The sequence below is a fragment of the Phyllobates terribilis genome, unplaced genomic scaffold (assembly GCF_046119375.1).
Source record: "Phyllobates terribilis strain yellow unplaced genomic scaffold, ASM4611937v1 Scaffold_11__3_contigs__length_659146591, whole genome shotgun sequence".
NCBI classification, from domain to species: domain Eukaryota; kingdom Metazoa; phylum Chordata; class Amphibia; order Anura; family Dendrobatidae; genus Phyllobates; species Phyllobates terribilis.
The window spans coordinates 334273756-334300566 of record NW_027362771.1 but is presented as its reverse complement, the minus strand read 5'-3'; the positions used below and the strand labels follow the sequence as shown (position 1 = coordinate 334300566).

General features: G+C 41.8%; 1 protein-coding gene across 4 annotated transcripts in view; it reads right to left on the bottom strand.

The window, feature by feature from the left end:
• The window catches only part of VPS13C (vacuolar protein sorting 13 homolog C), a 328945-nt gene that overhangs the window by 205495 nt on the left and 96639 nt on the right, over positions 1-26811 (bottom strand). For all 4 annotated transcript variants that reach the window (XM_073652734.1, XM_073652732.1, XM_073652731.1 and 1 more), the window contains 8 exons: positions 24143-24314; positions 21693-21755; positions 21228-21369; positions 19329-19423; positions 18077-18219; positions 15836-16028; positions 6232-6346; positions 3393-3529 (listed from right to left, as the gene is read on the bottom strand). In XM_073652734.1, the coding sequence (XP_073508835.1) occupies positions 3393-3529; positions 6232-6346; positions 15836-16028; positions 18077-18219; positions 19329-19423; positions 21228-21369; positions 21693-21755; positions 24143-24314 (1060 nt within the window). The remainder of the gene's footprint in view (positions 1-3392; positions 3530-6231; positions 6347-15835; positions 16029-18076; positions 18220-19328; positions 19424-21227; positions 21370-21692; positions 21756-24142; positions 24315-26811) is intronic.

The following is a 26811-nucleotide window of genomic DNA, read 5'->3' as shown; positions in this document are numbered from 1 at the left end:
TCGCTGAGGAGGCCGGGGGCCATTGGAAGGTAAGTATAATCTTTATTTTTTACCATTATTATTTTATTTAATTTTTTGTTTAACTACTACTTGGTCACACTATATAAATCCATGCTGATTGCATGGATTTATATAGTATGACCAAGTTGTCAAGCACTTTTCCAAGTGATGCTAAAATCGCTTGGAAAAGCGCTTGATAACCCGCATGCAGAAATGCATGTGAAGAACGCTTGACAAACGCTTCTACCTGGCGGGAAAAACGCATGTACAATCCGCATGCGTTTTTTCTGCCAGGGAGATGCGGAAAAAATATGCAGCATTTCTGCATCGTGGGCAGTTAGCCTCACTGAGGACGACTGGCAGCACTAATTCTGTTAGCGCTGCTAGCTTTATCATAAGCTGGGGTTAGATAGGAGGAATGTATTACGTGTGTGATTAGATACACCTAGAGTAACACACTGGAATTAGATACAGTACTCAATGTAGTGTATCACGTAATGAGATTAGATATTGAGCTCAGCGCAGTGTATCACACAGGATGGGATTAGATACACTCCGTCCACTTCTATGGGATCAGTGGTGTAATGTGTGACAACCAGTAGGGGGGGACAGAGTGGGAGGTGGCCTCGGGCCCACGCTCTGAGGGACCCACCCGGAGCTATGCTACTGTAAACTGTATCAACTTGCGCCGATGCAGTTGAACTCTGCGGCAGAGCAGGCGGACATGATCTCCCTGCACTGCCATGCGGCCGATGTGGGGCCCATGAGCCGGATGGGGGAGGGGCCAGCTCCGGGCCCCCCCGCCCATCCTCGCAAATTCAGCTGTATTGACTGGCTGCCGATGCAGTTGAAAGCAATGTTGAGTGAGGGATCGTGACGCTCCCATCAATCCCCCTCTGCGTCTGACCTCACTGATGCAGACGCTGACAGCGGGCGCGATGACGTCACTAAATGGAGCCCACTCCCACTGTGCTGAGATGTGTGGGCGCTTGCTACAGAGTCCGGAGTAGCAGGAGAACAAGGAAGAGTGCCTTCTACTGTATGGGGGCCCATGGGGAATGCATGCTACTGTATGGGGGCCTAGGGGTAGTGCATTCTACTGTATGGGGTCCGATGGAAAGTGCATTATACTGTATAGAGTCCGATGGGGAGGACATTATACTATATTGGGGCCGATGGGGTGTGCATTATACCATATGGAGGCCGATGGGGTGTGCATTATACCATATGGAGGCCGATGGGGTGTGCATTATACTATATGGCGTGTCATGGGGAGTGCATTATACTATATGGAGGCCGATGGGGAGTGCATTATACTATATGGAGGCCGATGGGGCGTGCATTATACTATATGGAGTCCGATGGGGCGTGCATTATACTATATGGAATCCGATGGGGAGTGCATTATACCATATGGAGTCCGATGGGGAGGGCATTATACTACATGGAGTATTTTATATTTTTATTAACAGCGGGGTCATCTGCTGAGGTGCTCCTACATGTACTATTAGGGTGCACCACCGTAGTTGTAATCAGGGTTACCTGGTTAGGGCCCACTCAGAAGTTTCATCATCTCAAACCAAAACCCTAGATACGCTGCTGGTGACACCAGTCAGTCCACTTCTATGGGAGCAGTGGTGTAAAGTGTGACCCAAGCTCCATTCACCATATTACTACTCCCATAGAAATTGACCGAGTGTGGTCACACATTATACCACTGCTCCCTTAGAAATGTGTAACCTTGCTCTGTCTACTTCTAAGGGAGCAGGGGTGTAAAAGAATAAACGTTCAGTAGATATAGAATTTCCCAATAATACATACTACATATAATGAACTTGCACCCTTTAGTGTCTTTTATGTGGCATTTAAGGGTGTTTAAATGAAAAAAAAAACAAAAAAAACAAACAGATGTGGGGTCCTCCCATATTTTTCGCAACCAGGCAAGGTAAAGCAGTCAGATGCGGGCTGATATTATCAGGCTGCAAAGGTCCCTGGTTATTGGGCCCTTCCCAGCCTAAAAATACCAGCCCGCAGAGGCCCTAGAATAGGCACATCACATTAGATCGCGCTTTGCCTGCCTCTTTCCGATTGCCCTGGTGCGGTGACAATCGAGGTGATGATAATTGGGGTTGATGACAGCTGTGAATTGTCAAAATTCACATCTGGCATCAAGCCCTATGGTTAGTAATGGAGAGGGGTCTATCAGACACCCTCACTACTAACCAACTAATAAAAAAATAAAAAAATAAATAAAAAAAAAAGCAGAAAAATAAATGTTATTTGAATAAAGACTCCCCAATACTTTTCCTGATTCATCAATTTATTTATTAAAAAGAAAAACCTAAGCAGTTCCGACGTAGTCCATGGTGCTCCCACGACTATCCCCAAATCAGACGTCCAAAGGCTATGGAGCCTTGTTCAGAGAATGACGCTCCATAGGCCGTAGCAGCAGCCACTCCGGATCCCGCCGCGCTCCACAAGACTTGGCGGCTGTGATGAGCAGTGACCTCAGTAACCATACCGCTCATCAGAGTCGCTAAGCCCTCTGTATAATGGCCCATATATGCTCCACAGAATATGCCTCCCCCGACCCATCCTGGTACATATACCCACATCTTGGGTATATGGAATATGGTCCCCAATCCTGGGTAGGTGTCTGCCCCGTCCCCAATCCTGGGTAGGTGTCTGCCCAGTCCCCAATCCTGGGTAGGTATATGTTCCCATATATTCAATGCAAAGATAAAAAAAAAATAAACACTTAAACTCCCCTTTCACACTCCCACGCAGTGCTGTGTGTCTGCTCTGAAGACGTTGGCAGTGAGCGGTGATAACAGCTAAGAGGCTGAGATCACCGCACCCCGCCGCCGGAAATACTCACCCAGGACCTCCGCTCCCAGGCACTTCCTCCTCGGAAGCTCCTGTCATGGCATGCTCTGACTGAGCAGTGCGTGCGATGATAGGGGCAGTGTGCAGCTCACAGCTTACACTGCAGGCTCCACAAAGATGGCCGCAATCTCCTCCCACGGCTGCAACAGCCCAGAGGGAGTGCCCAGGACGCAGCTAGAGGCAGGAGGAGCGGCCTCTAATGTAAGAGATTGTGGTCGGACACTGACCCTAGTCTCTTATGGCCAGGACTGCCGAAAGTGAAGTGTGTAAGAGTGCTGCTTAGCTTCTTACACACACCCCAAATAAAAATGGCAACCCCCAGTGGCCAATGTAAAAATTAATAAATAAACTAATAAAGTTGTACATTTAATTTTGCATTAATAATTATTGATTATGTAATCAATTATTTTTAATACAAAATTTAAAATTAAGGCACCTTCCCTTTAATGGAGAAAATATAATTCAAAAGAAAACCTGCTGCTTAGTCGACATGTTACTGTATATACCTGTAAACTACCAAAATCCACAATGAGAAGGTCAGTCTTTTCATGATAGAAGCCAGAGTTTGGGATCAACAGGTAAGATGGTTGCAGATTTATTTGTAAGTCAAGAACTTTTCTAGTTTCAATTATGTGAGAAAGCCCTAGAATGAAAAAAAAAAAAGTAAAAATGGTTACTTAGATAAAAGTGGCTAACCATTTGCAATGCATAGAAAAAAAAATTAAAAACCATGTACATCTTATGAGACAGTCAGTCCTTTTGCTGTAAAGGGCAGAGTTGTGTTTGGCAACTATAAAGTATTTATGAATCTGATTCAAGCAATGTATCACTTACTGGGCTACTTGCTGCAATTTTGTTAGATCTGCAGCAGATGTAAAAGATTTTATCAGTTCTCTGAATGCTGAGCCCTGTGTAACTCCACCCACACCACTGATTGGCAGCTGTGAATACTGTACGCAGGCAGAAAGCGGCCAACCAATGGTAGAGGCGTGGTTATACAGAGCTCATGAATATGGAGGACTACATGGCAGCAGGTTTACTAGTCCATTAGAGAAAAATCTCTTGTTAATTACACAGTGATTTTTTCAAAACTACAGCAAGCAACCCAGTAAGTGAGACATTACTGGATTCAGGGTATCTGCTTCTACATCATGCTGCTCTCAGATTAGGTGGCAAAAACGTAGTGACAGATTCCCTTTAAATTTGACTAGTCTCTTTTTAAAGACCGCATAGGTGTTATGGTCTGAGCTGATATAGATACCTGCAAACTTGGTAATGTTGCTACTAGTGGATGTAACTTTCACCCATTCCATTCCCTAAGGACTTTTTGTGATTACTGTCTGCATTGTTGACTACCCTATATATTATTACTTCGCAATATGCATATTTTTTATTTTTAGAATTTACAGAGTCAAAATATATACGGAACTGTGCAAAAGTTTTTGACAGATGTGGAAAAAGTCTTCAAAGTAAGAATGCTTTCAAAGATAGAAATGTTAATTGTATTTTGTTAATTCATAAAAATAAACTAAGTGAATGAAAAAAAAAGAGAAATCTAAATCCTATGAATAGTTGGTGTGACCACTCGTTGCCTTCAAAACTGCATAAATTATTCTAGTTACACTTGCACACGGTTTTTGAAGGAACTCAGCAGGGAGGTTGCTCCAAACATCTTGGAGAACTAACCACAGATCTTCAGGGGATGTTGGCTTGCACAAATCCTTGTGTCTGTTCATGTAACCCCAGACAGACTCAATGATGTTGAGATCAGGGCTCCTTGAGAACCATATAATCACTTCCAAGACTCATTGGTCATTTTTACATTGAAAATAGTTCTTAATGACATCGGACATGTGCTTTGGTCAGTTGTCCAGCTGCAGAATAAATTCGGAGCCAATAAGATGCCTCCCTAATGGTAATGCACGATGGATAAGAATCTAAGGCTGTGTGCCCACGATGCGGTATTTCCACCGCGGAAAAGCATTAAAATCGCTTGTTAAGAGGTCATGTTTCCCAATGATAAACTGCATGTGCTGCGCACATGCTGCGGAGATTTCCAGTAACTGGGCTGCCGAAAAATGGTAGCAGGTGCTCTGGCCTGATTAGTTAAAATTTCAAATATACAGATGGCAGAGCATTTGTCCGTCGAAAAGCTTGAGAGCGGTACAATAATAAGGGTCTACAGGCAATGGGGAGGCATGGTGGAAGTTCCTTGCTCGTTTGGGGCTGTACTTCATTCAGCAAATGGAATTGGAGATTTGGTCAAGCTAAGACATACAGGCAGATGATATTTATCCATAAAGAAATACCATCAAGGAAGCATCTAATTGGCTCCACATTTGCTCTGCAGAAGAATAACAACCACGAGTATATAGCTAATGTCATTAAGAATTATTTTCTTGATCTTCAATATGCTGAAGTACATGAAGTGATGACATGGCTCCCATAGCACCCAAATCTCTACATAATCAAGTCTATTTAGGATTACATAAAGAGAAGGATTTGTGGAAACCTACATCCACAAAAGATCTGTGGTCAGTTCTCGAAGGTGTTTGGAACAAGCTCCCTGGTGAGTTCCTTCAAAAGCTGTGTTCCAGTTTACCTAGAAGAATTGATGCTGTTTTGTAAGTAAAGGGTGATTACACCAAGTATTGATTTGATTTAGATTTCTATTTTGTTCATTCACTTTGCATCTTACTAATTGATAAAATTAAACCATTAACACTTCTAATTTTGAAGCATTCTTACAGTGCAGCATTTTTTCCACATGTGCCTAAAACTTTGGCATACTTATGTAGCTTGAAAAGAACATTGACAAAACACTACTATGAAGAGTAGAAAACCGTGCAAAAATATCTCTGAGGGTCATATATTCTTATTCCTTGGCTCCAACTAACTTTAACAGGAACTCTGCAGTAGACCACCGTACTGTACACAGAAGCCTAGGTGTTTGTGACTGTCATGTATTGATAAACTTGTCAGTATGGAACCTAAATCAGCTTGGCAAAATATCATTAAGCTGGAGCTACATTTCGGTGTATCCCATATATTGTGCTTTACATAAGGTCACTGCAGCTTCATATTCTATCTATGCTTCTCCAAGTACCTTAACGGCAAACCTGTCTAGATGTAAAGGAGTAAGGGAAAATGGAGAATATAATTAAACCTATATTGCTTAAAAAAAAAAAGATCAATAAATTAGATTTTTATTGAGTCACAATAAAGATAAAGTACCAATGTCATAAATTATTTCGGATTGGAAGTATATAATTTAGTTTTACTTCAAGTATGCACGAAGAATATACGACGTGCAAATGGACAGATTGGTAAGAATTAATAAATTACCTGCAGCCGTTTTCTCCTTGATCTCTTCTAGTTTCATCAATGTAGCAGAAGTTAGCTCTTCCAAGTCCATTCCTTTTTGAGTCCGGAAAAAGTCTGCTAGAGCATTAATTGTTGCCTAATATGGGAAATAAAATATGAACAGTAACACTTGTGATGTTAAACTAGATATACACTTATATATGTGATTTCTTAAAGGTTCCCAGGCAGTACTGACGTGCAGTTCAATTAACAGAGGAGAAGTTTTATTCCTCTTCTCTTATACACACACACGTAACATTTTCTTACTCATTCCTTACTAAATTAAATGCACAAATTTTCAAATTGTTTAATAACATTATATTGTCAGATAAATGCCATATGATCATTTATTACCACAGACACACTATGAATAAACTGCTGTATGAAAACATGTAAACCTACAATATTTATATTGAGACATAAAAAGCATATGGAAAAAAAATCTAGTAAAATAAGTGGTAAGGTAAAAATACAATTAGACTTACCGGTAATTCGGCTTCTAGGAACCCTCCACAACAGCATTATAGGAGGATACTCCCCATACCCTAATAGGGACAGGAAACACAAAGAGGTCAAATAGCCCCCTACCCCTACTTCCTGTAGGACTACTTCAAATTTTATTCACAACAAAGAATAATACAACAAATAATAGGGTGAAATTACCAGTGCTGTTGTGGAGGGTTCCTAGAAACCGAATTACTGGAAAGTCTAATTCCGGTAAGACATTAAATCAAGTCTACAACCCCAGGCAAAAATTATGGAATCACCAGGCTCGGAGGATGTTCATTCAGTTGTTTAATTTTGTTGAAATAAAGCAGATCACAGACATGGCACAAAACTAAAGTCATTTCAAATGGCAACTTTAGGGCTTTAAGAAACACTAAAAGAAATCAAGATAAAAAATGTGGTACTCAGTAAGGGTAATCTTTTTCAGAACAAGCAGAGGGAAAAAATTAGGGAATCACTCAATTCTGAGGAAAAAAATATGGAATCACCCTGTAAATTTTCATTTCCAAAACTAATACCTGCATCAAATTAGATCTGCTCCTTAGTCGGCATCTAAAAAGGAGTGATCACACCTTGGAGAGCTGTTGCACCAAGTGGACTGACATGAATCATGGCTCCAACACGAGAGATGTCAATTGAAACAAAGGAGAGGATTATCAAACTCTTAAAAGAAGGTAAATCATCACGTAATGTTGCAAAAGATATTGGTTGTTCACAGTCAGCTGAGTCTAAAATCTGGACCAAATACAAACAACATGGGAAGGTTGCTAAAGGCAAACATACTGGTAGACCAAAGAAGACATCAAAGCGTCAAGACCGGAAACTTAAAGCAATATGTCTCCAAAACAGGAAATGCACAACAAAACAAATGAGGAACAAATGGGAGGAAACTGGAGTCCATGTCTGTGACCGAACTGTAAGAAACCGCCTAAAGGAAATGGGATTTACATACAAAAAAGCTAAGCATAAGCCATCATTAACACCTAAACAGAAAAAAACAAGGTTACAATGGGCTAAGGAAAAGCAATCGTGGACTGTGGATGACTGAATGAAAGTCATATTCAGTGATGAATCGCGAATCTGCATTGGGCAAGGTGATGATGCTGGAACTTTTATTTGGTGCTGTTCCAATGAGATTTATAAAGATGACTGCATGAAGAGAACATGCAAATTTCCACAGTCATTGATGATATGGGGCTGCATGTCAGGTAAAGGCACTGGGGAGATGGCTGTCATTACATCTTCAATAAATGCCCAAGTTTACATTGATATTTTGGACCGTTTTCTTATCCCATCAATTGAAAGGATGTTTGGGGATGATGACATCATTTTTCAAGATGATAATGCATCCTGCCATAGAGCAAAAACTGTGAAAACATTCCTTGAAAGAAGACACATAAGGTCAATGTCATGGCCTGCAAATAGTCCGGATCTCAATCCAATTGAAAATCTTTGGAAGTTGAAGAAAATGGTCCATGACAAGGCTCCAACCAGCAAAGCTGATCTGGCAACAGCAATCAGAGAAAGTTAGAGACAGATTGATGAAGAGTACTGTTTGTCGTTCATTAAGTCTATGTCTCAGAGACTGCAAGCTGTTATTAAAGCCAGAGGTGGTGCAACAAAATACTAGTGATGTATTGGAGTGTTCTTTTTGTGTGTTTGTTTTTCATGATTCCATAATAATTTTTTCCTCAGAATTGAGTGATTCCATAATTTTTTCCCTCTGCTTGGTCTGAAAAAAATTACCCTTACTGAGTACCACATTTTTTATCTTGATTTCTTTTAGTGTTTCTTAAAGCCCTAAAGTTGCCATTTGAAATGACTTTAGTTTTGTACCATGTCTGTGATCTGATTTTTTTTCGACAACATTAAACAACTGAATGAACATCCTCCGAGCCCGGTGATTCCATAATTTTTGCCAGGGGTAGTATAATGTTTCAGAAAAGTATGAACAGAGGACCATGTGGCAGCTCTGCAGATCTGCTCTATTGACGCGTTTGCCCTCTCCGCCCATTAGACAGATACTGCTCTGGTGGAATGTGCCTTAAATTTTTCTGGAGGAACCATTTTTTTGGTTTTCATAGGTTGCGACAATCGCCTTTTTGATCCAGTTCGCTATTGTGTTTTTTGCAGCTTTTTTCCGCTTGTTTTGACCATAATATTGTATAAACATATTCTGGTCCTTCCTCCAAGGACCTGATCTTCGGAGATAATGAAATACCAACCTGCGTACGCGAGTGTATGGAACTCTTTCATTATTGTTGGATGGATTCTGTCAGAAAGAAGGCAATACTATATCCTAAGATGTGAAATTCTGAGGTTTCTTTCGGTAAAAAAGCTGGATCAAGGTGAAATATAATTCTTTCGTCTAAAGTTCTAAGATAGGGTTCTCTAATTGAAAGGGCTTGTAGCTCACTTACTCTCCTAGCCATTGTAATGGCCACCAGGAAGGCCGTCTTCCAAGATAACTTGTCAATGTCTATATTTTCTATAGGCTCAAAGGGAGGCAATGTGAGACCCTTGAGAACTACATTCATATCCCAGGCTGGGACCAAGTTAAGAATTCGGGGTTGAAGGCGAGAGGCTGCAATCAAACCTTTTCACCCAGCGATGGTCTGCCAGACTTTCATCGAAGTATGAACTGAGAGTCGCTACCTGGACTTTTAAAGTACTGGGTTTCAGGCCTTTTTCCAGTCCGCTCTGCAAGAAATGGAGGATCTGTGCTATATTTGGATGCAAAGGATTTGGTGGGTTAGAGCTACACCAGGATATAAAGACCTTCCAAATCTTGTTATAGATGGAGTTGATCACTGGCTTTCTGCTTCGTTGAAGGGCTTTTATCACTTTATCCGAAAGACCTTTTGATTTTGAAGATCTTGGATTCAGAAGCCAGGTCGCCATTTGCAAAGCTTGAGGATCTCGGTGAAATATTAGTCACTGATGTAGGAAGGTTGTTGGTCGGTGGAAGAATTAGAGGACCATCTAATTTTATAGATGGTGCAGGGCGCCAAACCAGCTTCTTTTGGGCCAGTGTGGTGCTATTAGTATGGTTTTCGTTTTGTCCCTCTTGATTTTCTGCAGTGTTTTTGTCAAGAGAGGGATCGGAGAGAAGGCGTACGCCAATTTGAAGTCCCTTTGGTAAGAAAACGCATCCACCGCTAGGCCAGTGTCGTCTGGGCTCAGAGAAATTTTTTTTTTCCACTTTTGTGCTTTGACGAGTGGCAAATAGGTCTACTTCTGGTAGACCCTATCTTTTTGTTAGAAGGAGGAATGTATCATTGAGTAAGCTCCATTCCTTCCTGCAGATAGGGAAAGCACATGTCGTTCCGCCCAAGCAAAGATTCTGCTCGAGATTGTTTTCAGACTTCCGTACCTCGTGCTCCCCTGGTGTCGTAGATGAGCCACTGTGGTCATATTGTCCGAGTATACTTTTATATGGGTACTCTTTATTAGGTCCATTGGCACTTTCAGAGCTTCTTCTACCGCTTTTAACTCTCTGAAGTTGGAAAAGCGACTGCTGATGTTTTGGTGCCATGTATCCTGGAACGTGGTATGGGAGATTAAAGCTCCCCATCCTATTTTGCTGGCGTCTGTTGTGACCGATGATAGAGGGAGTCTGATTGCAGGCTACCCCTCTGCGTAGATTTTTTGGGTTGAGCCACCAGGAGAGAGAGGCTTTTACTTGTCCCGATAAGCGGATAGTTTTGCCTAGGGATCCCGGCATACCGTCACAGCACTTTAGAATGTGGGATTGCAGACTTCTTGTGTGGGTCTGAGCCCAGGCTACCACCATGGTGCAGGAAGTCATTGAACCCAACACCGACATGGCCAATCTTAAGGATATTTTCCTCTGATCCAGCAGGGTTGTTATTTTGGATCTTATGAGCTCTTGTTTCTCCTTTGGTAACATATCTGTTCTTGTGAATCCATAAATATTCCTAGGAAGACTCTTTTTGGGGAAGGAATCAGAATGGATTTCTTGTAATTTATCAGCCATCCCAAGATAAGAAGAACTAGGACTTCTTGTATTTGTCTTCCAAGGATTACTTATGATTGACCTATCAGTAAAAGGTCGTCGAGGTAAGGTTCAAATGTTTTTGTTTCTGTCGGATGCTATTAGCTCCACCATTATTTTGGTGAAAATTCTGGGAGCAGAAGAGATGCCGAAAGGGAGGACGTTGAATTGATAATTAAGTATTCGACGTCCCTGGGTCGTATACTTGTAGCACCCACTGATTTTTTGTAATATTTTGCGACTGGGAGAAGAATTTGGAAATTCGCCACTCCCCCACTGACATGACCTCATTGTTTTCCTTGACATTGTCCCTGGGAGAGAAAGATGTTCCTGCCTCTACCTCCCTTAGGGTAGCTCCAGTATCCAGTCTTCCCTTTCCCCCTATATGAAGAGGTCTGATCTTGTGGGGAGGAGAGGATCGTTTCTTGGTTATTTTTGGTTCTGGCAGTGATTTCTCCTTGTCTGTTGCTTTTTCTAATAACTTGTCCAGAGCTGACCTGAACATACAGTTGCATCTCACAAAATTAGAATATCATCAAAAAGTTAATTTATTTCAGTTGTTCAATACAAAAAGTGAAACTCATATGTTATATAGAGTCATTACAAACAGTGTTTATGACAAGGCGCTTCGTAATTCCTGAGATGAGAGGGTAGTTACCCTCAGGATTTGTGGAGGTTTGGAGAATTCTATTTTTACCCCATTCTGGAGCCTACTGAAACAGACTAAGGGACCTTTTTAAATGCTTAGAAAGCCTTTGCAGGTGTTTTTTTGTTAATTATTTTAATTTACTGAGATAATGACTTTTGTATTTTCATTGGCTGTAAGCCATAATCATCAACATTAACAGAAATAAACACTGTTTGTAATGACTCTATATAACATATGAGTTTCACTTTTTGTATTGAACAACTGAAATAAATTAACCTTAAAATAAACCTTAGATACCTTCGATGTGTTGAAAGAATAGGAATAGGATAGTAGGCATCCTGAAGGTCTATGGTTGCCATCACAAAGTTTTCTCCTATCAATGGAATGGTTGTCTTTAATGATTCCATCTTGAACCTCTTGTCTGTTATCTGCATATTCAGGGGCTTTAGATTTATTATCATTCTGTGTGTTCCGTTCGCTTTTTTTCTAAGGAATACCCAGGAATAGTGTCCTGTTTCCCAATCTGTTCTTGGTACTGGGGACACCACCACTGCAGAGAAAAGTTTCTGGAGATCTGATGACCAGGCGCTTCATAATTCCTGAGATGAGAGGGTAGTTACCCTCAGGATTTGTGGAGGTTTGGAGAATTCTATTTTTACCCCATTCTGGACAGATTGTAGCACCCACTGATTTTTTGTAATATTTTGCCACTGGGAGAAGAATTTGGAAATTCGCCACTCCCCCACTGACATGACCTCATTGTTTTCCTTGACATTGTCCCTGGGAGAGAAAGATGTTCCTGCCTCTACCTCCCTTAGGGTAGCTCCAGTATCCAGTCTTCCCTTTCCCCCTATATGAAGAGGTCTGATCTTGTGGGGAGGAGAGGATCGTTTCTTGGTTATTTTTGGTTCTGGCAGTGATTTCTCCTTGTCTGTTGCTTTTTCTAATAACTCGTCCAGAGCTGACCTGAACATACAGTTGCATCTCACAAAATTAGAATATCATCAAAAAGTTAATTTATTTCAGTTGTTCAATACAAAAAGTGAAACTTATATGTTATATAGAGTCATTACAAACTGTTTATTTCTGTTAATGTTGATGATTATGGCTTACAGCCAATGAAAATACAAAAGTCATTATCTCAGTAAATTAAAATAATTAACAAAAAAACACCTGCAAAGGCTTTCTAAGCATTTAAAAATGTCCCTTAGTCTGTTTCAGTAGGCTCCACAATCATGGGGAAGACTGCTGACTTAACAGATGTCCAGAAGGCAGTCATTGACACACTCCACAAGGTCCCAGAGTTCCAAGTTTCATTTTGAAATCAGGGTCCCAGAGTCTGGAGGAAGAGTAGAGAGGCACACAATCCAAGATACTTGAGGTCTAGTGTGACGTTTCCACAATCAGTGATGGTTTGGGGAGCCATGTCATCTGCTGGTGTAGGTCCACCTTGTTTTATCAAGACCAAAGTCAGTGCAGCCATCTACCAGGAAATTTTAGAGCACTTCATGCTTCCCCCTGCCGACAAGCTTTTTGGAGATGGAAATTTCATTCTCCAGCAGGACTTGGCACCTGTCCACACTGCCAACAGTACCAGTACCTGGTTTAAAAACAAACAGTATCATCACTGTGCTTGATTGGCCAACAAACTCGCCTGACCTTAACCCCATAGAGAATCTATGGGGTATTGTAAAGAGGAAGATGAGAGACACCACACCCAACAATGCAGAGGAGCTGAAGGCTGCTATCAAAGCACCCTGGGCTTCCATAACACCTCAGCAGTGCCACAGGCTGATCGCCTCCATGCTACACTGTATTGATGTAGTAACTGATGCAAAATGAGCCCCGACCAAGTATTGAGTGCAGTTACTGAACATACATTTCAGTAGGCCAACATTTCGGATTTTAAAATAATTTTTCAAGCTGTTGTTATAAAGTATTCTAATTTACTGAGATAATGACTTGTGTTTTCATTGGCTGTAAGCCATAATGTTCAACATTAACATAAATAAACACTTGAAATAGATCACTCTGTTTGTAATGACTCTATATAACATATGAGTTTCACTTTTTGTATTGAAGAACTGAAATAAATTAAGTTATTGATGATATTCTAATTTTGTGAGATGCACCTGTATATTCCCCTTTGAAGGGGATGGAGCAGAGCTTGATATTTGATGCAATATCTCCACTCCATAACTTCAGCCACAGCGTCTCACCGAGTTCAATAGTACTGAAGATCTGGCAGCCATTCTCACTGATTCAGCGGAAGCATAGGCTAGGAATCCCGCAGCATTCTGTAAAAGAGGTACGGATTCCGATATCTGCTCTCTTGAGGTACCTGCACTAAGGTATTCATCCAGTTGTTGTAGCCATTTGAACATTGACCTTGCTATGCAGGTAGACACAACATTTGCATTTAATAACGCCGCTTAGGTCTCCCAAGATTTTTTTCAACAGACTATCTGTTTTGCGATACATGGGATCTCGCAACTGGGAAGAATCCTCAAATGGTAGGGTAGTCTTTTTTGCCACCTTTGGTACTTCTGTCCAACATTTGGATATTTTTTCCACTAGAGGGATTCTTTCTTTTAGCTCTGTAGGAGTGTAGGAGTTGTCAGGCGTTTTTCCTGAAGTTACCACTTGAAGTTACCACTTGTCAAGTATTAATTTATGTATGTTCTCATGGACTGGGAATACCAACTTCTTTTGCATTCCAAAACCGACACACATTTCATCTTGAATTATGTTTTGAGCAGTTTCTTCTTCCTCTACATTTATGGTGGTTCTTACTGCTGCAAGACGCTCCTCCATGTTTTCTGACGAAAATAAGTATTTTTTGCTGCTTAAGGACTGGTCAGCCCCTAAGACAGATTCGATTTCTTCCCACCATTCATTAGATAAGGATTCCCGATCTTCCTGGGAGTCCGAGTCAGATTGTTCCTCTACATATAACTTCCTCTTCTTAGCTTTTGAAGGGGTTACAGAGAAAGATTGGGAGAAAGAGGCCATTGATGATTGGACCTACTGGCGAACCAATCCCTTTAATTCCTCTATGAAAGAGGGTTGTTCTTCTTTGACAATTGTATCTGTGAATTTTTGGCACAGGCATTTTTTGTAGAAAGAAGACAATTTCTGAAGACAAATGGCACATTTATGGGACACTTTGTCTTTGCTTTTTGGAGCAGGATGCTTGTCTCCCGAAAATAAATGGAGAGAAGGCTAATAATCCCAATAAGAACATCCTTCTCCAAAACATAAAGAGACCCCCAAAGCCAGGTACTTACTGGGTTTGGGATAGCGCTGGATTCGGCAGAAGCAGAGCACGAAGTACGATCACCCTCCATTATAGCAAGGTCCTACCTTGTGGTGTCTTCCATATGGCTCCTTTATAGGAAGCGAGATCCCAGCGCAGCATCCTGATAGGATGCACCTCCTCCTCTCAGGTCTCAGGAATGCCGCCTCACAGACGTTCCCAGGTGTTCCATATTATCAGTGCCCTGCTCTCCAGAGACCCCACCGTAAAAACTGGGCCTCGGCAATGCGCGTGTAAAGCTCGCCAGCGCCATTAGCGTGCTCCCATCGGGTGCTCCGGCGGTGCGTTCCACTGTGGAACGCAACCGGAAGTGATGTAATAAGTTTGAGCCCGTGTCTGATGTCACTTCTGGTTACCGCCCACGGCCCAGCATGCGGAGGAGAGGGAAGGAGGAGAGACGGGGAGCTCAGGGAGGCCCCTGGTTCTTGCCGCCCTGCTTTTCCCGGAGGAGCAGGAAGGGTGGAGAAGTCCTGAATCCCGGGGAGACAGGAGCAGAATCTCAGAGGGAAGGCCGAAGCGATCGTTCTCAGCTGCCCGGTAATAAGGTAAGAGGAATGCGGCATCTGTCACCGGCCACAGAGCACTGCAGGAGGACCTCCTCATGTTCCATAGGGACAGGAAGAAAAAACACTTGAGACAGGAAGGGGGGGGGGGAATTTGACCTCTTTGTGTGTTTCCTGTCCCTATTAGGGTATGGGGAGTATCCTCCTATGGTGCTGTCTTGGAGGGTGAGTAGAGAAAGTACAATAGCAGTGAACAGTGATCGAGAGAAATAATCCCCAATCTCCATTACAAACACAGTATAAAGTGCTTGTTTTTCAGACTAATATTCAACATTTCTAGTCTAATAACTAAAAAAAAACAAAAACATGACAATTACTCATACGTGTACTAACTATCATACCAGAGTTTTCAGAATTTTCACTCCAATCATATAGGCAAAAGAAATATAAATCACTTAGAGTTCAATCTTAAAACATATTGGGAGTCACGGAGCATGTCAAAATAAAATTACAAAACACAAACAAAGACCGTCTAAAATGCTACAACCAAGACAATGACGTGCAGTGCTTCTGAACACAAAGGCAAATAAACTTACAGCATCGTAAATGATCTCCACAGGCTGCGATTGCAATGTTAGGACTTGATCTGCAGTGTGGTCTTCAGGGTTAGTTTCAAACTTGATCTTAAGGAGGGATGATTCGCTGGAGCCAATTGTACTTACTAGAGACGGAACAATATTTTGCTGGCTCAGACCTGTCACATACCAATGGTCAAGTTTTGCTTCTACTCTGTAATGTCAAAAACAGAATACACAAGCTTAATATACTCTATAAACTATAGTACATCTGTTTCATAGGGGCAGTAACAGAGCTCCAATGTACCTAGCTTGGACAACTAATTTTAGTCATTCAACTTTTAGATTTCCAAGTGATCCACATTCTAAGTATTTCTTACTGCATTCACACTTGATGCAACTTGTTTTGTACCATTATAATAATGTTCCTACATAGACTTTAAAGGGGCTGTCCCTTGCAAATTGTCATAGTACCTTAGGGTTGCAGAGATCTGAAATAACAAACAAAGTGCTGCCCATCCTCCCCAAGTCCAGCATTGCATCTCAAAAGCTTCTTCGGCCTCTGTTAATGGGCTTCAGTGGTGCCATCACATCCATAACCACTGCATCCAATCACTGGACTAGGCATGGGTACAATAAAATTCTACCATAACCCTACAGTACAATAACAGTTTAAAATGCACAACCTCTATAATTTTTTCTTTGTTGATCAAGTCAAGGAATGACACTGATTGTTTTTTTTTTTTTTTTTTGGGGGGGGGGGGGATTTGCCCCACATTTCAATTTATGCATCACAGAGTAAAATCTGTGTCTTTTCATTGCCAAATCAGAATACTGCAGATTTAAAAATTCTCAACATATTAATTCTTGTTGATTTGTTTCAACTACCGTATTTTTCGGACTATAAAAGACGCACCGGACCATAAGACGCACCCCAAATTTTGGGGTGGAATATAGAAAACAATTTTTTATAAGATGGGGATACGTCTTATAGTCTTAATAGGTATAGTATCTTACCTGGGGGGCAGTGGAGCGAGGGTCACAGGAGGCAGGGTCCTTCAGGAATCCGGTGCTCCAGCAGCGGTAGAGCAGGATTGCAGGGCCCTCCGTTCCTTCCCTCAGGAACCTGGCGGCTGCAGCAGAAGAGATGGCTGGAGGTCGATGCCTGGCTGAGGGCCGGTGCCTGGCTGAGGCCCAGTGCATGGCTGGGGGGCTGGCCCTGGCTGAGGGCCAGGGCCAGTGTTTTGTGATAGGAGCCTGCCTGCCTGAGGGTCGGGACCGGGATCTAGCTGCGTCCCGCCGAGGCCTGTCTGGGGACCAGTGGTGGTGATGGAGGAAGTGAGATGCTGCGGGTGTCTGGCTGGGGTTGGTTTGGATGCGGGCAGTGTCTGGCTGCGGGCCGGGGTGATGAGCGACGCAGGCTTCCAGTGTGCACGGCCATCTTCCTGAAGCTGTGGTCTACAGGAAAATGGCCGCCTGAGCTACAAGTCAACGCATACGCCAGCTCGGCGGCCATTTTACTGTGGATCACAGCTTCAGGAAGTGGCCGCGCACACTGGAAACCTGCGCCGCTCACCGCCCCGGCTCGCAGCCAGACACTGCCCGCATCCAGTCCAACCCGCGCTGGCCCCCAGCCAGACACCCGCAGTATCTCGCCTCCTCCTCCTTTGCTGCCGCCACCGCCACCTTGAAGGAGGGAGATCCAGCTTCACAACCACCGCAAGTTTGGGGGGAAAAAAATTGGTGGGGGGGGGGGGGGGGGAGTGCGTCTTATGGTCTGAAAAATACAGTACATGATCAATGCAATTTTGAAAACCTCTTCCACTTTTACCGTCAATGACTGAACATTTGGTCAAATAATAAATAAGAGAAGTGCAAAGTGAACACTGCTATTTGTTGTAGATCTCATTGCTTAAGATAAAACTTTTGACACAAGAAATATATATCAAACACGTTTACTGTAATGCCCAAAAATAAGTTGTGATTGGTGCAACAGCAAACGACAAGGCTTTAATCCATGTTTTTAAGGAGCATTTTGGCAATCTTTTCGGAGGATATATGTCACATATACATCACATATATATCACATATACACAAAAACTTGTAATGCAGCTATGCTTTATTCAAGAAAGTGGTACGACATCCCATGACTTAACAAAAGTAGTCTTGTTGTATGATTGGATTTTAATACAAGTAACAAACCAGTGATTATAAATATAGTAACCACATTTATTTGCACAGAATAACAAGTAACTGACTCACTTTATAGCCTGCGCTCCTGGTCTCTGGTAGACTTTAGTGCTGAGATCAACGATCTGCACCTTCAATGTCTCTGGTGCATGGGCATCTTCTCTGATAACTATAGATGTGCTAACTAACTGGAAACTTAGAATGTGTGCAACGTACTGCAAGAAAAAATACACAAAAGTTATTCTAACAGAATGATCGGCTTTCAACATGTAGGACAATCAGATTTTTTAATTGGTTTCATTAAACATTTTACACCATTTGCTCTCTATAGCCTCTGGTTGCACTGTCTATTCATGGCTGCAGAATGGGTTAATTAAGAATCCATTATTCAGCCCTCTATGACAATCTGTTGAATAGTTTGTAATGCTTATTTGTCTTTTTCTAATGTTCTTTCAGCTGATTTATGACCACAGACGATCTACAAGTTAAATGTGCAAACTTAGTTCTCCCAGACTCCTCTCCTTGACTGCATTTCTAGATTGTGGATGGGTGGTTTCCTAGTACGATCCCCTTACCAAACCCTCTCCCCACGCCTTCCCACCCTTTTCTTTAGTCTTTCTCTCTCTTATAAAGTGAAAATTTGTGAGACTAATTAATCTTTTGCAGAAACTCACTTATCATATTACGGATCCCTCCCCAAATTTGGGGGGACAAGTTTATTTCCACTTAATTGATTACATAGGATGTTAATGTAACATGATGTTTAATGTCATTTCTTTAAGTGTTGGCTTCTTCTGCCAAAAATTCTATGTTCTCATAGACAGTGCAACCAGAAGGCAAACCCAATTTGCAAAATGATTCTCAGCCCCAATTATATGCTTTTAAAAAAATATCCCCAATTGTGTACAACCCATTTTAAGATTTTTAAGGTAAAAAGCAAAATGAAGAGATAATGGAGTAGGAGGACTGCTGCAAACCATCTATCGTGTATGGTAGAGAAAAAGTGATGGTCGTTTGGTACTTCAGTATTGATGAAGTGGACAATTTGCACCAGGAAAAAAGGAATATGAACTAAGGAAAGCTTCATCCCCATACCTCCCCTTTCTGTATTCATTTTAGATAGCGTTTGATTCACGCTATCCTACAATGACCCAAATCAAAGCTGAAAATGATGCCTCCTTGGAACTAGCTGTCAGCTGGTATTCTGTGGGCAACTGACAACAAGCAGATCTCAACTTCTGAGTTGTTGTGTGAGATCCCATTTATTGAAAGCTAAGATTTTTTTTTCTTTCCAAGCTGTTAGCACCAGTAAAAATTGACTTACCGCCTTGGGCAAACAGAGGTTGTGAGAGCTTTCACTGTAACCTATTGCAGTAAAGAGTTTCTTCTTTTCCTCAGGAGTCATCAAGTCTTCAATTTCTGAAAAAAAAAAATAAAAATAAAAGCACATACATTATAGATAATATTGCCAATATTTTCTTAGCAAAATGCTAATCTGTTTTAACGGCTGAATTGCGTAGCATTATCAATGATTAATCATATCCTCATTATTTGTCAGAAGGTGAAGACTTCATCAGCATCATACTGTTGGGATATGTGCACACTTTGATTATTTGAGGCAGATTTTTCAGCACCAGTGTGTTGGAATGAAATCTCTGTATAAATTTTTTTTTTTTAAAAAATGCATGCTTTTTAAAGTGTTTTTAAGGCTATGTGCCCACGTTGCATTTATGAAGCAGAAAATTTCTGCTGCATAAATGCAAGTCCTCTCCCGGAAAAACGCATGCGGAATTCCGCACGCGTTTATCGCGCATTTTTCGCGCGTTTATCACGCGTTTTCCACATGCGGAATTGCCTTGCGTTTTTTATGCATTGGACTAAGGCAATTCCGCTTGCGGAAACGCAAAATTAAATGACATTCTGCGGATTTTTGAACGCGGCATAAACGCTGCGGAAAAATCCGCAACATGTGCATAGAACTTGCGGAATCCCATTGGGGACCATGGGGTGCGGATATACATGCGTTTTTCAAGCGTTTACGCTGCGGAAATTCCGCAGCATATACGCTTGAAAAATGCTACGTGGGCACACAGCCTAAGTACGCCTTTGATGCATTTTTACATGAGTTCTTTCCCTATTAATTTGAATGAGTGAAAATGAAGCAAAAAAGCTGAAAGAATTGACAAGCTGCACATTTAAAAAAAAAAATACTTTGATGGCTCAAATCTGCAAGGAAAAAATAAGTAGCCTGTGCATGAGATTTCAGAAATATCTTCCACTTTGCTGGTACTTTAGAGTGCAGCGGTTTTTACCCTTGTAAATTTTACACCATTCAACGAGCCCATAATTAACATCCTAATGTATTCTGTGGGTTATAAGGACTGCAACAATACTACATTTAGACAAGTTTTTACTGCACAAGTGTTGCAAATCTTTTAATAATAATTTGTTATTTGTGTTGTCATATTTCAAGAGTCATAACTTTTTTATTTTTCTTTTGAAGAAGCTCTGTGAGGGATGTTTTTTGCAGGATGCATTTGTTATGTCTTGGGATTGCTCTTTACTTGGGAGGATTTTTGAACTAAAAAAATAATGAAATAAATATTAATTGCAACTCTTGCAGTGTCTTTTTGCAATGTTCCCCGTGCAATATAATCAACGTACTGACGACGCATAACATTTTTATTTTTCTGTCTGAGGGGATTTATTGTGTGTGTGTGACAATTGGATTTTCTTTGATACCATTTTGAGGTACGCAAGTCTTTCTGATTGTTATTTATTCATTTTTGTAGGAGATGGGACAAGTAAAAACAGGGATCCTGGCATTGCTTTTTTTCTCAATATTCATTATGTAGATAAATAACCCGCTATTACAACACTGTCTCTACTAGGCCCAAGGTTGCAAAATTCAATCCATAAGAAACTTGCGATTGAATCACAGGGGGTTCAAAAAGGGAGGCTTGATTGGGTGACATAGTGAGGCCCCCAATCACTTGGATGCAGAAGTCACTATTGACCAATATAGTCAACAATTTAAACAGCAAAAAAACAAAAGGTTTGTCCGACCCAGATTGTTAGCCAAGAGCCTGCTATATCTAGGCTTCTGACACAGTGCAGAAAAAAAGGCATTTGGCTCTGAAAAAGGACCCCTTAGTTACTAGTATGATCTCTTTTTTAACAAAAGTAAATAGGGTAAGGATTTATAATTTGTGTTAAAAATTACTTTCAGGTACAGAAAGCTCTTCAGAGTCTTCTTTTTTAGCTGTTTCTTTCTTCCCCCAGAATCCTCCAAACCAGCCTCCACCTTTCTTCTCTCCAGGTTGTGCAGCCTTTTTCGCCAGCACCTTCTGACCTGACCGTACCACCTAAAAATAGAGTGTAAACAACAATGCATTAAATTTCTAAAATGATTTGCAATTTAGCAATTGTAGTCATAGATGCGTACTTCCATGAATAAAGAAATAATTTATTCTATAAAAAAAAATACATTGAGAACAGCAGTTATTACTCTCCCTGCTCTTGACTGGTCTGCAGACATAACTCTACAGAGCTGGCTGTCAGTCAAGGTAGAGGGGGAAGTAATCACCGCAGGCTCACTGCGTGGCGAGGAGTAGTGACTGTTCCAGGCCCTGTACCGCCCAATAACTGGTAGGTGGCAGGTTTCCCTTTAAATAACTAAAAAGGTTACCTCTGCTTGTGCTTGCTGCCTTGCGAGAATTATATTAAATACATCAAGAGGCTTTTCCAAAGCCTAGAAGAAAAAAACAAAACACAAAAATGGCAATAAAACAGTGAAAATTTGACCTTAAAATAAAACTACAAAAGATAGCAAAAAAAATTAAAAGAATCAAACACTTCAGAAAAATGATTCTCTCATTTAAAAGAGAGTTCAGACTAAAACATGGTTTACACACAATTTTCTGACCAATCAGACCATTCTTAGAGATAAAATTGGTCATTTACACCCACAGATATACTCTTTTATCTATTCTGCTGCAATTATTTTAAAATAAAACATTTCTAATCCCGTTAATGAAGCTGATTTTCAGGAGCTGTTCTGGGCTAGCAGCATTGAGTTTGATCGCAGATTCATAATCATGTCCCATCAATTTTCTGACTGTGGAAACAGATTTCAATCAGGCCAAGTTGCCATTCTGGCAGTGCTCTACTTTGAGGACTTGCATCAGGGTTTCCATCTAAATCCCCCAAAAATGGGATTCAGACAGAACCACTTGTGGAGCCATTCACGTTCATTCCAGTCTGTAGGTGTCCATCTTTTTTTTTTTTTTTTTAGGAGGAAAAAATAGTTTAGTAGGTCTAAAAAGACAAATACCAACAGAAGGGAGGCCAAACGGAGGCCAAAGTGACTGTCTGCTTCATTATAATTAATTTCTCTGTTGGGGCTCCTTTGAAGGGTTCTGTCTGGATCCAGTTTTTCAGGGATTAAGACGGAAATCAAAACAATTGTTCAGTATACAGACATGTATAAATGTGAACCTACCCTCCCACACATCTATTTTGACCCAATTGTTCAGATTTATTTATATTATAATATATATATATATATATATATATATATATATATATATATATATATATATATATATATATATATATATATATATATATATATATATATATATATATATATATATATATATATATAAAGCACCGCAAGTTAAAATGTATTCCAACTTAAAATTATGCAAGCAATTCGGGGGTATTAATATTACATCCATGCTTCACATTGTATCACTAAGTCATGGTCCCCAGGTTAAAACAGCAGAGGGTCTAGATCAGGGGTCCTCAAACTTTTTAAACAGGGGGCCAGTTCACGGTCCCTCAGACCATTGGAGGGCCGGAATATAGTTTTTAAAAAAACCTATGAACAAATTCCTATGCACACTGCACATATCTTATTTTGAAGTAAAAAAAACAATACAGGAACAAATACAATATTTAAAATGAAGAACAAGTAAAGCTAAATCAACCAGTATTTCAATAGGTAGGTAACTGTACCCAATAGGCAGCATAGGTCCCCAATAGGCAGGTAAATGTCCCCAATAGGCAGCATAGGTCCCCAATAGGCAGCATAGGTCCCCAATAGGCAGCATAGGTCCCCAATAGGCAGCATAGGTCCTCAATGGGCAGGTAAATGTTCCCAATAGGCAGGCTGTTTCCCCCTTATAATGTCATATGCAGGCTGTTCCCCCCCTTATAATGCCCCATGCTGGATGCCACCCCCCATATAATGCCCCATGCAGGATGTCACCCCCCATATAATGCCCCATGCAGGATGTCACCCCCCCCCATATAATGCCCCATGCAGGATATCACTCCCCTGTCTTTATAATGCCCCATGCAGCATGTCACCCCCCCCATATAATGCCCCATGCAGCATGTCACCCCCCCATATAATGCCCCATGCAGCATGTCACCCCCCCCCATATAATGCCACATGCAGGATGTCACCCCCCCATATTATGCCCCATGCAGCATGTCACCCCCCCATATTATGCCCCATGCAGCATGTCACCTCTCCCCCCATATTATGCCCCATGCAGGATGTCCCTTTCCCCCCATATCATGCCCCATGCAGGATGTCACCCCCCCATATTATACCCCATGCAGGATGTCACCCCCCCATATTATACCCCTTGCAGGATGTCACCCTCCATATAATGACCTATGCCTCCATACATTAAAAAAAAAAAAAAAAAAAATCCAATACTCACCTCACTTCTCACTTGCTGCCGCTGCTCTACTCCGGTCTGGACTCCAGCGTCGCGGCGGCGTTGTCCCGCTCTGCGCTGCCTGTGACAGCACTCGGGAGGGCGCGGTGTAAAGACGTCACCGCGCCCTCTGACCTGAGACGTCACAGGAAGCGCAGAGCACGGAAAACAGCGGATCTGCAGAGGCACGGGGAGAGGCAAGTATCCGCCTGCCGGGGCCCTGAGCAAGAGGGGGGAAGGGCAGGCAATGGCACCGCTCTCCCCTCCTCCGCCCATAGCCCGGCGGGCCGGATGAAAGTCCTCCGCGGGCCGCATGTGGCCCGCGGGCCGTAGTTTGAGGACCCCTGGTCTAGATGCTACATTCAGAATAAGTTACACATGGGTACATCATGCCCATCTTAGTCACCTGAATCTGCTTTGTGGTTTCTTCAGGAACCTTTGTTTGGGTCAGCTTGGCCTTGTACGCATTTTTGTAGCATTTTAGGTTTTCCCTGTGTTGTGTAATGTTACACCAAGACCACATTTTTGTTCTTCGTCTAATATGAATTTCCAAGATGCTGGTAATTGCATATTTCCACCTGCAGATAAAACAAGGAATGACAACAAAAAGCTATTTAATGAAAATTAATCAATTTGCTAAATCTATTTTATTTCCAAACAATTATAGATATTCTTATCAAAGGTACTTTTCAATTCAAGTTTAATCACTCCAAAAATGAAGAGTTTTAATAGTTTCTACGTTTGGTATATTCATCCTATACATTTTCAGCACATTAGTTTAGGAAAAGTCAGCAGATTAGTGAATATATGTCCAACACTGAAGCTAAATACATCAGCAACAAGCTACACCACTAGTATGCTACAATGTTTCAGCATGAAAACCAGAAAACCAGACTCTCAGGGAAAGGCGTAATCTCGATATATGGTACATTTATTCACTTCACGGCTGAAATCAGCATTAGGCTATGTTCACATAGGACAGTTGCCAACCTTTAGGCTAAGGCTGTGTGCCCACGTAGCGTTTTTCAAGCGTATATGCTGCGGAATTTCCGCAGCGTAAACGCTTGAAAAACGCATGTATATCCGCACCCCATGGTCCCCAATGGCATTCCGCAATGTCAATGCCCATGCTGCGGATTTTTCCGCAGCGTATATGTTGCGGTCAAAAATCCGCAGCATGTTCATTAATTTTGCGGAAGCGCTGCGGAATCAATGTGCGGATGGTACCCAAGTCTGGAGGAGAGGAGACTCTCATCCAGACCTGGGTACCAAAGAACCTGTAAAAAAAAGAATAAAATAAAGTTTATACTTATCTTTTGATGTTTTCCCTCCGTCGCGCTGTTGTCTGAAGGACCTGCCACGTCATTGAGTCATGTGACCCACCACATGACTCAATGACGTCACCGCAGGTCCTGCACACAACAGCGTGAGCCGCTCAAGCCTCCGGACGGGGCAGAGAATGCATCAGAAGGTGAGTATAAAGTTTATTTTTTTATTTTTTACCATTCTGAACAAGTTGTCAAGCACTTTTCCAAGTGATGCTTGGAGAAGTGCTTGATAACCCGCATGCGGAAATGCATGCAAAGACGCCTCACAAACGCTTCTACCTGGCGGGAAAACCGCATGTAATATCCGCATGCGATTTTCCCGCCAGGGAGAAGCGTAAAAAATATGCTTCAGGTCCGCAACGTGGGCACATAGCCTAAGTGCCCACGATGCAGAAATGCTGCATATTTTTTCGGCTTCTCCCTGGAAGGAAAAACGTATGCGGATTTTACATGCGTTTTTCCCACCAGGTAGAAGCGTTTGTTTTTGCATGCATTTCTGCATGCGGGTTATCAAGCGCTTTTCCAAGCGATTTTAGCATCACTTGGAAAAGTGCTTGACAACTTGTTCACACTATATAAATCCATGCAACCGGCATGGATTTATAGTAGTGTGACCAAGTTTGTTAAAAAAAAAAAAAAAAAAAGAATAAGAATGGTAAAAAATAAAGCTTATACTTACCTTCTGATGTCCTCCCGGTGTTTTCTCCGCTGCGTCCCGTCTCTTGCACTGCTCGCGGTGGTGTGAAGGACCTGCAGTGACGTCATTGAGTCATGTGACAGGTCACATGGCTCGATGACGTCATGGCAGGTCCTTCATAACACCGCGACCCATAGAGCAGACCAGACGAAGGGTAGAAAACACCGGGAGGACATCGGAAGGTAAGTATAAGCTTTATTTTTTATTTTAAATTATTTTTTTTTACAGTTTCTATGGTACCCAGGTCTGGATGAGAGTCTCCTCTCCTCCAGACCTGGGTACCATCCGCACATTGAACCGTGTCATATCCGCTTGTGCACATGTAGTGATGCGGATGTCACGCGGTCCAATGCAAGTCAATGGTGGCGATTACGCTGAGTGTCCGCAAAATTAATGGACATGCTGCGGATTTTTGAGCGCAGCATGGGCATTGACATTGCGGCTTGTCATTGGGGACCATGGGGGACGGATTACCAAGTGTTTCCCAAGAGTTTACGTTGCGTAAACGCTTGGAAAATGCTTTGTGGGCACGCAGCCTTAGAATTTAGCTAGACTGTCAAAGTAAATTGAGGGTTGTCTCAGGTGGAAATTGCCAAAAATTGTGCAAAACCTGTGTAAAAGTGTTTGGTCCTGTCTGGTTTGTAGGAGTTGCTGGGCAGGATTGAGGCATTCCTGGGAAGCATTTAAAAAGGCCCTTTACCAAGTTTAGCATACTAAACTGGCCACATCATGTAACAGTGGCTGTAGAGCTTTATATAATGTCATTCTTATTTTTCAAATTTCAGCTCTTTTTCAGAAATATTAGCAAATAAAGTTTTTGTGATAATTTTCGCTAAGACCAGAGTAGAATTTGCAGAGATCTGTCTCTAGCAGCTGGTACTTTTTCCCCTGTATGATGACGCCCAATCATAATGAGGTGGTGTCATGCAGGAGGAAAAAAAAGTAAACGCCCCAGATAACGTCAGACCCGGCTTTCTCTGTGAGACATGTAAGGACACCCAGACCTGCTCTCCTCACAGATCTCACTGCCAGTATCTACTGTTATTGTGT